A 15,488-nucleotide genomic window follows, 5' to 3' on the forward strand; every position below is an offset into this window, starting at 1 on the left:
CCTAATTTTCCTTGTCGTTGAACCCATATCTTCATGTAACAACCTGCCCCGTCGCTTACCATTAATGTTTTAACTTCCCGTTTTATTCCTTTTAGTATTACTGGTCCTATTCACTGAGCTCCCCTCAGTCACTGTACCTTGTACTGTCGCCCTTTTTGATTTTTGACTATGGCTTCTCTGCCTTACACTTTCCCCCTTACTGCCTTTTGTTTCTGTCCCTGTTTTACTACCTTTACTACCTTCCAACTTCCTTCATCGGTTCCCATCCCCCTGCCATATTAGTTTAAACCCTCCCCAACAACTCTAGCAAACCCCCCCTCCCCAGGACATCGGTTCCATTCCTGCCCAGGTGCAGACCGTCAGGTTTGTACTGGTCCCACCTCCCCTAGAACTGGTTCCAATGCCCCAGGAATTTGAATCCCTCCCTCTTGCACCATCTCTCGAGCCACGCATTCATCCTGTCGAGGATTTGGCCCATCGAATCTGCAACGACCCTCCGAAAGAGCACCCTACCTCGGCCTACTCCACTGCCCTATCCGCGTATCCCCACCTTAACCTGCACAACTTTGGACACTAAGGGGCAATTTAGTGTGGTCGATACACCTAACCTGCACATCTTTTGGACTGTGGCAGGAAACCCACGCAGACACGGGGAGAGCGTGTAAACTCCACACAGACAGTGACCCGAGGCCGGAATCAAACTCGTGACCCTGGCGCTGTGAGGCAGTCGTGCTAACCATTGTGCCATCGTGCCAGCCCAATGAATGAGTTTTTTAAAAATCCAGGAGCAGGCGTTGGCAATATTAGGCACCAGAACTTTAATGTGTTCATTTAATAGAGGGAACATTAAATGAACACATTTTAGAAACAGGAAAGGAGAATGTCACCCTGTTGGGAGTTTTCTATAGGCCTCCAAATAGTTCTAGGGATGTAGAGGAAAGGATGGCGAGGATGATCCTGGATAAGAGCGAAAGTAACAGGGTAGTTATTATGGGAGACTTTAACTTTCCAAAAATTGACTGGAAAAGATAATGTTCGAGTACATTAGATGGGTCGTTTTTTGTACAGTGTGTGCAGGAGGGTTTCCTGACATAGTTTGTTGACAGGTCAACAAGAGGCGAGGCCACATTGGATTTGGTTTTGGGTAATGAACCAGGCCAGGTGTTGGATTTGGAGGTAGGTGAGCACTTTGGGGACAGTGACCACAATTCGGTGACATTTACGTTAGTAATGGAAAGGGATAAGTATACCCCGCAGGGCAAGAGTTATAGCTGGGGGAAGGGAAATTATGATGCCATTAGACGTGACTTGGGGGGGATAAGGTGGAGAAGTAGGCTGCAAGTATTGGACACACTGGATAAGTGGAGCTTGTTCAAGGATCAGCTACTGCGTGTTCTTGATAAGTATGTACCGGTCAGGCAGGGAGGAAGGTGCCGAGCGAGGGAACCGTGGTTTACCAAAGAAGTGGAATCTCTTGTTAAGAGGAAGAAGGAGGCCTATGTGAAGATGAGGTGTGAAGTTTCAGTTGGGGCGATGGATAGTTACAAGGTAGCGAGGAAGGATCTAAAGAGAGAGCTAAGACGAGCAAGGAGGGGACATGAGAAGTATTTGGCAGGAAGGATCAAGGAAAACCCAAAAGCTTTCTATAGGTATGTCAGGAATAAGCGAATGACTAGGGAAAGAGTAGGACCAGTCAAGGACAGGGATGGGAAGTTGTGTGTAGAGTCTGAAGAGATAGGCGAGATACTAAATGAATATTTTCGTCAGTATTCACTCAGGAAAAAGATAATGTTGTGGAGGAGAATGCTGAGCTCCAGGTAAATAGATTAGATGGCATTGAGGTACGTAGGGAAGAGGTGTTGGCAATTCTGGACAGGCTGAAAATAGGTAAGTCCCCGGGACCTGATGGGATTTATCCTAGGATTCTCTGGGAGGCCAGGGAAGAGATTGCTGGACCATTGGCTTTGATTTTTATGTCATCATTGGCTACAGGAATAGTGCCAGAGGACTGGAGGATAGCAAATGTGGTCCCTTTGTTCAAAAAGGGGAGCAGAGACAACCCCGGCAACTATAGACCGGTGAGCCTCACGTCTGTAGTGGGTAAAGTCTTGGAGGGGATTATAAGAGACAAGATTTATAATCATCTAGATAGGAATAATATGATCAGGGATAGTCAGCATGGCTTTGTGAAGGGTAGGTCATGCCTCACAAACCTTATCGAGTTCTTTGAGAAGGTGACTGAACAGGTAGACGAGGGTAGAGCAGTTGATGTGGTGTATATGGATTTCAGCAAAGCGTTTGATAAGGTTCCCCACGGTAGGCTATTGCAGAAAATATGGAGGCTGGGGATTGAGGGTGATTTAGAGATGTGGATCAGAAATTGGCTAGCTGAAAGAAGACAGAGGGTGGTGGTTGATGGGAAATGTTCAGAATGGAGTTCAGTCACAAGTGGAGTACCACAAGGATCTGTTCTGGGGCCGTTGCTGTTTGTCATTTTTATCAATGACCTAGAGGAAGGCGCGGAAGGGTGGGTGAGTAAATTTGCAGACGATACTAAAGTCGGTGGTGTTGTCGATAGTGTGGAAGGAAGTAGCAGGTTACAGAGGGATATAGATAAGCTGCAGAGCTGGGCTGAGAGGTGGCAAATGGAGTTTAATGTAGAGAAGTGTGAGGTGATTCACTTTGGAAGGAATAACAGGAATGCGGAATATTTGGCTCATGGTAAAGTTCTTGGAAGTGTGGATGAGCAGAGGGATCTAGGTGTCCATGTACATAGATCCCTGAAAGTTGCCACCCAGGTTGATAGGGTGGTGAAGAAGGCCTATGGAGTGTTGGCCTTTATTGGTAGAGGGATTGAGTTCCGGAGTCAGGAGGTCATGTTGCAGCTGTACAGAACTCTGGTACGGCCGCATTTGGAGTATTGCGTACAGTTCTGGTCACCGCATTATAAGAAGGACGTGGAGGCTTTGGAGCGGGTGCAGAGGAGATTTACCAGGATGTTGCCTGGTATGGAGGGAAAATCTTATGAGGAAAGGCTGATGGACTTGAGGTTGTTTTCGTTGGAGAGAAGAAGGTTAAGAGGAGACTTAATAGAGGCATACAAAATGATCAGGGGGTTGGATAGGGTGGACAGTGAGAGCCTTCTCCCGCGGATGGAAATGGCTGGCACGAGGGGACATAACTTTAAACTGAGGGGTAATAGATATAGGACAGAGGTCAGAGGTAGGTTCTTTACGCAAAGAGTAGTGAGGCCGTGGAATGCCCTACCTGCTACAGTAGTGAACTCGCCAACATTGAGGGCATTTAAAAGTTTATTGGATAAACATATGGATGATAATGGTATAGTGTAGGTTAGATGGCTTTTTGTTTCGGTGCAACATCGTGGGCCGAAGGGCCTGTACTGCGCTGTATTGTTCTATGTTCTATGTTCTATATATTAAGGACATAAGTAGTAAGGGAAGGTGTTAATTAAGATCATTAAGGTAATCGATCTTCTGCCTCAACTCCACTTTCCCACACTGATCCCATATCCACTGATTTCTCTCCTATCCTAAATCTATCCATCTCAGAGTTGAATACACTCAACGACTTGGTACCCACAGCTCTCTGGACCAGAGAGTGCCAAGGTTCTGAGTACAGCAATGTATCCTCATCACAAGAGGGTTGTGAATCTTCCAAATTCTCTATCCCAGAGGGCTGACGTTGTTCAGTCACAAATGCTGGTGAAGGATCAGGTTGTCCTTGTACAGGAAGTGCAGAAAGTTGACATCAAAGTACGGCAAGCCATGAGGAAGGCAAATAGAATGTTAGCCTTTGTTGCAAGAGGATTAGAATACGAGAGGAAGGAAGTCTTGTACGGGGTTTTAGTGAGATGACACCTGGAACATGGTGTACAGTGTGGTTTTCGTACCTCAGGCAGGACACATCTTGTTTATTCTTTCGCGGAATTTGGGCCTCGCTGGCTAGGCCCAGCATTTATTGCCCATCCCTAATTGCCCTTGAGCGGGTGGCAGTGAACCGCTGCCATCCATGTGGCGTACATGTGAGCTAGAAGCAAGAGCAGCAATCCGGACCCTCGAGCAAGCTCTGCCATTTCATAAGATCTCGCTGATCACACAGTCACCTCATATCTGCATCCCACCTACCCCCCCAATACCTTCCAACCCCTTGCTTGCCACAAGTCTATCCATCTCTGCCTTCAAAATCTTCAAATAATAACAATATTCGCATCCACCCTGTCAATCCCCTCAGGATCTTGTATGTTTCAATCAAGTCCTAATCTCTCCTAAACTCTAGTGGGTACAAGCCTAACCATTTAAAAAATAAATTTAGAGTACCCAATTCATTTTTTCCAATTAAGGGGCAATTTAGCGTGGCCAATCCACCTAACCTGCACATATTTTTGGGTTGTGGGGGCGAAACCCACGCAAACACGGGGAGAATGTGCAAACTCCACACGAGCAGTGACCCAGAGCCGGGATCGAACCAGGGACCTCCGCGTCGTGAGACTGCAGTGCTACTCACTGCACCACCGTGCTGCCCAAGGGTACAAGCTTAACCTGTTGAACGTAGACCGTGATGGGGGAGGGGACTGGGAAAGTGGGGGGAGAGATGCAGAGGGGGCGGGGGGTGGACCAGGTTGGAGGAGACTGGGAGGTTGGGGTTGGGAGAGGTGCGGCAGGGTCAGGCTGGGAAGTGGTTGGGTCGGGGATTGGGGGGTCAGGTTCGGTCAAGGCGGAAGGGGATGGTCGGGTCGGGAATGGGTGTGCTGTGAGGGATCTGCTGCGGGAGGGTCGTGTGTGTGCGGGGTGTCGCGTGTGAGACTGGCTCTGGCTGTTTAAATTGTTACTCTGGAGTCAGAAGTGATTTTTTTTCTTTTCCCTCTCACTCTTTCAGAGTAACGATCAGGGTAAAATGGCAACACCATCCGAAGTTTGCAATTTAAACCCCTTCTGCCGGATGGTTCACAGCCCAGTGCAATTGTCCAGAGGAAGTTAGCGCTTCTGAGCAATTGCCAGGTAAACAGTTACGTGGTAACCTCCTGGAGATATTCTCCTGCGCGTTATTGGGGTATCTCCTAAATGCGACCCTGGGGAACGAGGAGGTTATGAGCCAATAAGCTTCACTTTTATTCTTTCTGCCAAAATAGATAATTTGAAATTTTCCCACATTATACTCCACTTACCAGATCTTTGCCCACTCGCTTAACCCTATCTATGTTGCTTTTGTAGCCTCCTTATGTCCCCTTCACAACTTACTTTCCTACCTATCTTTGTGTCATCGGCAAATTTAACAAGCATACCTTTAATCCCTTCGTCCAAGTCATTTATATAAATTGCAAACAATTGAGATTCCAGCGCTGATCCCTTTGGCACATTACTTGTTACATTTTGTCAACCTGGAAAATACCCATTTATGCCTGCTCTCCGCTTCCTGTTAGCTCGCCAATCTTCTATTCATATTACCCCCGATAATATGATCTTTTATTTTCTGCAGTAACCTCTGGAGTGGCACTTCATGAAAGGGTTGATACACCCACAGTGCTGTTTTGTGTTAAAGATGGGGAAACAACCATATATTTGGGTTGCTTCTTAGGACGAGAGGATGTACTATGAGGAGTAGAATGAGTCTATATCACCTAGAGTTGACAAGAATGAGGGTAATCTAATTGAAGCATATAAAATTCGAACAGGGCTTGATAGGATAAATGCTGAGAGAAGGGACCCGGGTTCGATTCCGGCCTCTGTGCGGAGTCTGCACGTTCTCCCCATGTCTGCCTGGGTTTCCTCCGGGTGCTCCGATTTCCAGTCCAAAGATGTGCAGGTTAGGTGGACTGGCCATGCTAAATTGCCCTTAGTGTCCAAAAGGTTAGGGGGGTTTACGGGTTACAGGGATAAGGTGCAGGCATGGGTTTAAGTAAGGTGCTCTTTCCAAGGGACGGTGCAGACTCGATGGGCCGAATGGCGTCCTTCACTGTAAATTGTATCTATGCTGGGGAGTCTAGAATTGGGTTATAACCTCAGGATAAGACTGAGATAAGGATACATTTTGTGAGTCTTTGGAATTCTCTGTGCTCAGAATAACATTGAGATTGATAGACGTTTGGATGCTAAGGAAGTCAAGGGCTTTGAGGAATAGGTAGAAAATCAACTATGATCTTATTGAATGGTGGAGCAGGCACCTATCCCGATTTCTTATGCATGGTATCATTCCTTGCTGTTATACTTTGTCAATCGTTCTATTTCATAGTTGCTTAGAGTCACACCAGACATACAGCCAGAATGGTGATGACTGTCCACTTTCCCATCAATCACACTTGGAGATTGCGCTGAGCACTTTGACCAACAGGGTAGAGTCAATGTTCACTTGGTTTGTCGGTTGTGTTTTGTGTGCCAATAGATCGGGGTGACGGACGGGCGAGCAGGGACGCCGTGAAAAGCATTTCACCCCCTCCCAAGGTGCCGCTCCATGGGTTTCAGTACGCAGCGCGAGGCGAGGACACGCCAGATGCCAGCTCCATCCTGGAACCTGTCAGGGGGAGCATGATGCAGAGAATTGCCCGCACCTCCTTGATCACTGGAGCATTCGACATCACTTACCTCTCCGTACTGATCATCCTCACGGAGCTGGAAAATGCTGGGGATCAGGAAGACGGGCCTCAGATGACAGACACAGATCAAGGCCTACAGGAGGTAAGAGGCAGTCTATGGAATGACCTGCTCCCCGATATCTGTTGAAACAAAAAGGAGAGACGTGCATTTATTTCACAGCCTCAAGACATTCCCAAGTATCTCACAGCCACCAAAATAGTTTTTGAAGTGTAGCCGCTGTTGTAACATAAGAAATGTGGCAGCCATTTGACCAGATCATCTGCTTTTTAGTAATGTTGGTCAGGTGAGAGATTGTCTGGGACAATCGCAATCGGTGATCGGGCGGAGAATCCCTTCTAAGTCCAAATTCGGGGGCAGTGCCTGTTTGACGCAGGTTTCGTATGCTCCGCCCCCTCTGAAACGGCGTCATCGCGGCGCACTCCGCAGGCCATTGGGACGACCTCAGCGCGTCACCTTAAGACCCTCCCCCGATGCTCCGCCCCCGATGGGCCGAGTTCCCGGCCGCGCGGTTGACGTGTGGTCTCAGTGGTCGGGAACCCAGCGTGGCGGCTGTGGACTGTGTCCAGCCCCTCAACAGTCGGACGGGAGCCGCGCTGCAGGCCGGGGGGGCTTCCGCGAGGGCTGGGGGGGGGACTGGTACGGGGTGGGCCAGGGGGGCACTATCTGGCACGGCCGGCGCCATGTTATAAGGCGTGACCGCTGCAGGTCATCGCTGTGGGTATGCGCGGCCACGGACCCGGCAATTCTCTGGCTGTTTATATCGTGGAAGCTGGGGGCTTTACGCAGGATTGGTGCGGAGGCAGCGCCAATTTTTTTTTTTCACGTAAGACACCACAATTCCTCCGCACTTAGCCTCAGAAACAGAGAATCCAGCCCCATGTATTTTTACCAGAATGAGTCAAACTCATTTGGATCCATCGGTTATCGCCCATGTTGTTGTTCCTGTATTCCCCAGGCTTTGGTGCAACTTCACCGGTTCTTACATGGCTCTGGCTGTCAAATGTGGAACATTTTAAATCTCATCGAAACCATCTGCAAGCTCCTGGAATCTGACAACATAGAGGTAAAGGCACTTATAATGTTGATTTATTAGAACATCAGCTCACAGCAGCCAAGTCGCTGAGTGTCTTTAAAACAGAGATGGATTAGGGGGAGAGGGGGAGTGGACTCTATCGGTCAATGGTGACCATGGTCGGTCCCGGACTCCTTTTTCTTTTTCTCTTTTGTTTTTTGTTTCCACCGTGGGAGGGTTTGTTTTATGGGATGCAGATATTGCCAGGTGGGCCGTTGTTTGGGGTGGTGGGAGGATGGGATCGTTGGTATTGTTAAGGGGATTGATTTTGTATTTGTTACCGTTTACTGTTTGTGGGTGGGGTGTAAATTTTGAAGGAAAATGTGAAAATGGAGAATAAAAACATTAAAAAAAACAAAAACAAAACCGAGATGGATAGGTTCTGTAGCCGCTTAAAATGGCTGACTCCCGATTAGAATGGCCAAACCCCGATTTTAAAATGGCGAACGGAAGAGGCTGATGGGAAAATCAGCCAACAGGACTCAAACAGACAGCTGCAGGTAAAACTGTGTATTCGCCTCTGGGGAGGCCAGACAGAATCGATACCTGCAGCCATCAACACAACAACACACCAGCCATTTGCATATTAAGTAGCAATCCCGGGAACAATATGCTACAAATTAGAAACACAAAGCCAACCCAGACTTTTCGGCGCCAGCAGGAGCTTACACAAAGAAAGGTGAATGACCACCCGGAAACCGCCCATCGATCAAGGAATCGCTCCAGCATTGGAGAATATCGAACCAAGTGATTGGGACCAAGTCCAATCACTTGGAACCAGGTACAAGGTCCGCCCCGAGAGGCGGGAAGCCCCTGGGAACTATAAGAATAGGGGCCAAGTTCAAATCGACCCTTCTTCTCCTCTCCACACCCTTCGAGACCCTTCTGCTGACCTTCTACAACAGCTGCAAGAACTGTAAGTCTTACTCCAACGCTCGCTACGAGATAGGCACTCCTGGCTATCGACCTGTACCAGCTTTGAATCCCGCAGGCTCAGAACCCATACAAAAGGCCATTCGTTTCCCTGACCTGGTGGGCCATTTCCAAAGTTAAGTATTGGCCTGTTAGTTGTAGGAAGTAGCTTAGAAGTAGAATTAAAGTATAAGTATTGATTACTGTATATAATAAATGTGCGTTGATTTAACTCTTACTAAGCGGTGTGTTGGATTATTGATCATTACGCGGACTTGAACCACATGGCGGTATCAGAAAGATACCTGGCGACTCGAGCAAAGGTGATGGAACAAGAGTAACTAAGGCTAAAACGAGCAACAGTTCTTAACCAATAATGGGATCAGGGGTTATGGGGAGAAGGCAGGAGAATGGGGTTGAGAAACATATCAGCCATGATTGAATGGCGGAGCAGACTCGATGGTCCGAATGGCCTAATTCTGCTTCTATATCTTATGGTCTTATGTTCTTTATAGATGCACTGATGGAATTGATGTAATGCCTTTTCTGTGCCTTTTTGATTTTCCCTCTCCTGAAGTCACTGATTGTTAACGGGTGCAGTTGCAAGGTGGGATACAGTTCCCAGTTCCACAACTTCACTCAAAGAGTTATATTTTCATTTGGGACCCTTGACATTGGGTATTGAGGAGCAGCTTCATCCCAGGGGACAATCAAAATCAGCCATAACTGATCCTTACTAGACATCCCGCCGCATTTCATATAGATCTGTAGCCATATCAAAGCCTCGGGAGTGAGTGGGGTAGTTACCATTTCGGGATTCTCCAGCATCAACATGCTGGCGGTCACCATGGATCAGAAACTGAACTGGACTAGCCATATGGATACCGTGGCTACACGCGCAGCTGCAGGTCAGAGTCTAGGAATCCTGCGGTGAGTAACTCACCTCCTGACTCCCTGAAGCCTGACCACCATCTGCAAGGCACAAATCAGGAGTGTGATGGAATACTCCTCACTTGCCTGGATGAGTGCAGCTCCAACAACACTCGAGAAGCTTCGCACAATCCACAGTAAAGCCGCCAACTTGATTGGCATTGTTCCACAAACATCCACTTCCTCCCACCTCCACCATTGACGCACAGTGGCAGCCGTGTGTACCATCTACAAGACGCACTGCAGAAGCTCACTGATGCACGATCAATGACTACTAAAGCGAGGTTGTAGTCCAACTGAAGTCTTTAATAAGCTAGATGTTTCCCCCAGCAGCTCAGGTACAGAACGAAGGCTGCTGGGGCGGCATGGGCTCTTATACCCCCGCCTTGCAGGGCGGAGCTACCATACAGCTTGACCAATAGGAAACATACAATATCTACCAATGGTGTTCCAGCATTACCAGGTACTGTAATACCTCTACACAGACTACCACATTCACCCCCTGTTAAAAAAGAGTCCGGCGGGGGTGGTGGCTTGATATTACAAAATGGTAACGTGGTAGAAATTATAGTTATGGAGGTACCGTAATACCTGCGTACAGTGTTTTTGTCTTATTGTCGTACTATTTACAGATTCACAATGAACTATTTACACTTTAAAATGAAGCAATCAGTCGATCGGGGGCCCTGGTCGTCCTCTGTGATCGTCGAAGCTCTGGTGGTGACGCCGGTGGAGGCTCGGGCGTCTGTGGCTCCGGGAGCGTGGCCTCGACCTCTGTGGCAGCGTCGACACCCCTAGACGGCGCTGGTGGGGAAAATGGTTGACCTGGGAAGGGAGCGTCTGCGGGGTGCGTTGGTGGGTGGGGGGGCCTAGACGGGGCCGGCGGAAGGACCGATCCTCCTGGGAAGGGGGTGGCTGTAAGGTGCACCAGTGGGAGGGAGGGTGGGACTGGTGGCTGGAGTGTGCGTGGGGATCCGGCGGGCGCCAGGTCTCGTAGGGAGACCGTATCTTGCCAGCCGTCGGGGTACGCCACGTAGGCATACTGGGGGTTAGCGTGGAGAAGATGGACCCTCTCGACCATCGGGTCCGACTAGTGCGCCCGCACGGGTTTCAGAGCAGGGTGCGTCCGGGTGCTGCCAGCCAGGTCGGGAGCGAGGTCCCAGAGGAGGACTTCCTGGGGAAGACAAAGAGACGTTCGTGTTTGGTTGGTCGTGGTACAAAGCAGTGACCGGATGGAGTGGAGGGCATCCAGGAGGACTTCCTGCCAGCGGGAGACTGGGAGATTCCTGGACCGTAGGGCCAGTAGGACGGTCTTCCAGACCGTTCCGTTCTCCCTCTCTACCTGTCCGTTATCCCGGGGGTTGTAACTGGTCGGCCTGCTCGAGGTGATGCCCTTGCTGAGCAGGAATTGATGCAGCTCGTCGCTCATAAAGGAGGACCCCCTAACACTATGTATACAAGCGGGGAACCCGAACAGCGTAAAGATGCGATGGAGGAGGGCCTTGATGACGGTGGTTGCGGTCATGTTGGGGCAGGGGATGGCGAATGGGAACCGGGAGTACTCGTTAATCACAGTTCAGGAAATACGTGTTGCGGTCGGTGGAGGGGAGGGGGCCTTTGAAGTCCATACTGAGGCGTTCGAAGGGACGGGAAGCCTTTATCAGGTGCGCTTTCTCTGGCCTGTAGAAGTGCGGTTTGCACTCCGCACAGATTTGGCAATTCCTGGTGGCTGCCCTGACCTCCTCGATGGAGTAGGGCAGGTTGCGGGTCTTGATAAAGTGGAAGAAGCGAGTGACCCCCGGGTGGCAGAGGTCCTCATGGAGGGTTCGGAGGCGGTTCACTTGTGCGTTGGCACATGTGCCACGGGACAGGGCATCAGGAGGCTCGTTTAGCTTCCTGGGACGATACAAGATCTTGTAGTTATAGGTGGAGAGTTTGATCCTCCACCGCAAGATCTTATCGTTTTTATCTTACCCCGCTGTGCATTATCGAACATGAAGGCAACCAACCGTTGGTCAGTGAGGAGAGTGAATCTCCTGCCGGCCAGGTAATGCCTCCAATGTCGCACAGCTTCTACTATGGCCTGGGCCTCCTTTTCGACTGAGGAGTGGCGGATTTCGGAAGCATGGAGGGTGCGTGAGAAGAAGGTCACGGGTCTGCCCGCTTGGTTGAGGGTGGCCGCCAGAGCTACGTCAGATGCGTCGCTCTCGACCTGGAAGGGGAGGGACTCGTCGATGGCGTGCATCGTGGCCTTTGCAATGTCTGCTTTGATGCGGCTGAAGAAGGCGGGCCTCTATCGACAGGGGGCAAATTGTGGATTGGATCAGGGGACGGGCCTTGTCCGCATAGTTGGGGACCCACTGGGCGTAGAGACAAACCCTAGGCAGCGCTTCAGGGCCTTGGGGCAGTGAGGGAGGGGGAACTCCATAAGGGGGTGCATGCGTTCAGGGTTGGGGCCTATAACTCCATTTCGCACTACGTAGCCGAGGATGTCTAGGCGGTCGGTGCTAAACACGCATTTATGCTTGTTACATGTAAGGTTAAGGATTTTTACGGTCTGGAGGAATTTTCGGAGGTTCGTGTCGTGGTCCTGCTGGTCATGGCCGAGATGGTGACATTATCGAGATATGGGAATGTTGCCCGTAAACCGGACCGGTCAACCATTCGGTCCATCTCGCGCTGGAAGTCCGAGACCCCGTTAGTGACACTGAAGGGAACCCTTAAGAAGTGGTAGAGCCGCCCATCTGCCTCGAAGGCAGTGTACTTGCGGTCACTAGTGCGGATGGGGAGCTGGTGGTAGGCGGACTTAAGATCCTTCGTGGAGAAGACCTTGTAATGCGCGATCCTGTTTACCAGGTCGGATATGCGGGGGAGAGGGTACGCGTCCAGCTGTGTAAACCTGTTGATGGTCTGACTGTAATCGATGACCATCCTATGCTTCTCCCCGGTCTTTACCACCACTACTTGAGCTCTCCAGGGACTGTTGCTAGCTTCAATGACTCCTTCCTTCAGTAGCCTTTAGACCTCTGACCTAATAACAGTCCGATCCTGGGCACTGTACCGTCTGCTCCTGGTGGCGACGGGTTTGCAATCCGGGGTGAGGTTCGCAAACAGGGAAGGCGGATCGACCTTGAGGGTCGCGAGGCTGCAGACAGTGAGAAGGGGTATAGGGCCGCCGAATTTGAAAGTTAGACTTTAGAGATTGCACTGGAAGTCTAACCCTAGGGGTGTGGCTGTGCAGAGGTGGGGAAGGACGTAGAGCCGATAATTTTTAAACTCCCTTCCCTGGACCGTGAGGTTTGCTACACAAAACCCCTTTATCTCTACTGAGTTGGAACCGGAGGCCAGGGAGATTTTTTGATTAACGGGGTGGACGAGGAGAGAACAGCGCCTTACCGTGTTGGGGTGTATGAAGCGCTCCGTGCTCCCAGAGTCGATTAAGCAGGATGTCTCGTGCCCATTGATTAGTACTGTTGTTGTAGCAGTTGAGAGTGTTCGAGGCCGGGACTGGTCCAGGGTCACCGAGACTAATCGCAGCAGTTGAGTGTTCTCTTCGGACGGTGTGTGGTCAGCCGAGCTGGGGTCCTAGGAGTCCATCCAAGATGGTGTCTCCCATTGGTCGCACATGGCTGGGGGTGCACAAAATGGCGGCGCCCATCCATCGAACGTGGCGTCCGCGGGACAAGATGGCGGCGCCCGGGGGCTGCACGTGGCCCTGGAGGAGGAAGATGGTGGCGCCCGCTGGCCGCACGGGGACCATGGAGAGGGTTGTGGTGGCGGTCCGCATTCGCCACCGGAGACTGGCATACCACCACGAAGTGACCCTTTTTACCGCATCCCTTGCAGGTGGATGCGCGGTTCGGGCAGCGCTGCCGGGGGTGCTTGGCCTGCCGCAAAAGTAGCAGCGGGGCCCCCCGGGGTTGCCAGGCCGCCTTGCAGCACAAGCTTGTGGGGGGATGGGAGATATCTCGGGGTCGGCTGCGGAGGGGTTCCACGCTGCCCAGGGGGCTGCTGCGCAGTCGGGAACGTAAGCGCGGGCGTTTCGGGAGGCCACATCCAGGGAGCCTGCAAGGGCCTGTGCCTCCTTGAGGCCTAGGGTGTCTTTTTCCAGCAATCGCTGGCGGATTTGGGAGGACAGCATACCTGCCAAGAAAGCGTCCCGGATCAAAAGTTCTGTGTGGTCGCTCGCCGAAACATGCGGGCAGCTGCAGTTTCTCCCCAACACCAGGAGCGCATGGTAGAATTCTTCCAGCGATTCCCCCGGGATTTGTCACCTTGTCGCTAGCAGATGTCGGACGTAGACCTGGTTTACCGGGCGAATATAATGTCCTTTTAGCAGCTCCATTGCTGCATCGAAGTCATCCGCGTCCTCGATGAGGGTGTAAATTTCCGGGCTCACCCTTGAGTGCAGGACTTGCAATTTCTGTTCTCCTGTGGGTGTGTTTTCGGCCGTTCCGCGATATCCTTTAAAACACGCCAGCCAGTGCTTGAAGGTTGCCGCTGAGTTCGCCGCGTGGGGGCTGAGTTGCAGACACTCCGGCTTGATTCGGAGCTCCATCCTTTTAAATGTAGCTTATTAAATTGATGCACGATCAATGACCACTAAAGCGAGGTTGTAGTCCAATTGAAGGCTTTAATAAGCTAGATGTTTTCCCCAGTAGCTCAGGTACAGAAAGAAGGCTGCTGGGGCGGCACGGGCTCTTATACCCCGCCTTTCAGGGCGGAGCTACCATACAGCTTGACCAATAGGAATCATACAATATCTACCAATGGTGTTCCAGCATTACCAGGTACCGTAATACCTCTACACAGACTGCCACACTCACCAAGGCACCTTCCAAACCCACAACCACTACCATCTCAATGGGCAAGGACAGCAGATACCTGGGAACCACCCAGCATTGAGGCGTTGACCACACTTGATCAGCTCCGCTGGTCGGGCCACATCGACCCCATGCCTGGCATGAGGCTCCCGAAGCAAGCGCTCTACTCAGACCTCCAACATGGCAGGCGAGCCGCAGGAGGGCAGCGGAAACACTTCAAGGACACCCTCAAATCCTCCTTGAAAAAGTGCAACATCTCCACCAAGGACCGGAAATCCCTGGTCCAAGGCCATCAAGCAGGGGAGGGGTGGGGGGGGGGGTGAGGTTGGCAGTGAAGGGAGCGCATGGCAACCCTGGTACCCCACCCACCCGTTCCTCCAACCACCGTCTGCCCACCTGTGACAGAGACTGGAGGTTGCTCACTGGACTCTGTAATCTTCTTTGATTATGCTGATGTTGAATCTTGATGTGCTAGTGTTAACAAAAAACATTAGACTTTGTTTTACAACTATTTATTACTATAATGTCTAAGATTAATACAGCGACTGCTATCAACTCCTCACTAACACCTTGTCCTGGAACACATGGTGTGTCCGGGTCACGTGCCTTGCACCACCTGCTGGTCGGATGCTAGAACTACAACACTAAAACATATAACCTATGATGCACATACAGATGATGATGATCTGCTCGTATTAAATACAGATGATAGTCTACCTATCACCACAGACTCCTCAGTCTCGGCCAAGGTGGAGCCTAAGGAGATAACCATATGAGTCATTTGTCAATCAAGAATCTATCAAACACTGGGCGGCAAGGTGGCGCAGTGGATAGCACCGCTGTCTCACGGTGCTGAGGACCCAGGTTCGATCCCGGCCTGGGTCACTGTCCATGTGGAGTTTGCACATTCTCCCCGTGTTTGCGTGGGTTTCGCTAAATAAAAAATGAATTGGGTATTCTAAATTTATAAAAGAAAATCTATCAAATACAGCCTGTTATGCAGCTGGGTTTTGTCATAATATACACCAGTATATCATGGTGATGGTATATCACACACTGATGGACACACAGTGGGACCAATCAACACACACAACACCGCAGCCAATCACCAGTTAGAGCACACGCACTATAAAGACAGGG

The 15,488-nt window shown here is 50.6% G+C and overlaps 1 protein-coding gene across 3 annotated transcripts in view; it reads left to right on the top strand.

Moving 5' to 3' along the window:
- The window catches only part of LOC140403246 (uncharacterized), a 125,330-nt gene that overhangs the window by 57,296 nt on the left and 52,546 nt on the right, over positions 1 to 15,488 (top strand). For all 3 annotated transcript variants that reach the window (XM_072491013.1, XM_072491014.1, XM_072491015.1), the window contains 2 exons: positions 6,400 to 6,692; positions 7,567 to 7,674. In XM_072491013.1, the coding sequence (XP_072347114.1) occupies positions 6,400 to 6,692; positions 7,567 to 7,674 (401 nt within the window). The remainder of the gene's footprint in view (positions 1 to 6,399; positions 6,693 to 7,566; positions 7,675 to 15,488) is intronic.

The sequence above is a fragment of the Scyliorhinus torazame genome, chromosome 27 (assembly GCF_047496885.1).
Source record: "Scyliorhinus torazame isolate Kashiwa2021f chromosome 27, sScyTor2.1, whole genome shotgun sequence".
Classification (NCBI taxonomy): domain Eukaryota; kingdom Metazoa; phylum Chordata; class Chondrichthyes; order Carcharhiniformes; family Scyliorhinidae; genus Scyliorhinus; species Scyliorhinus torazame.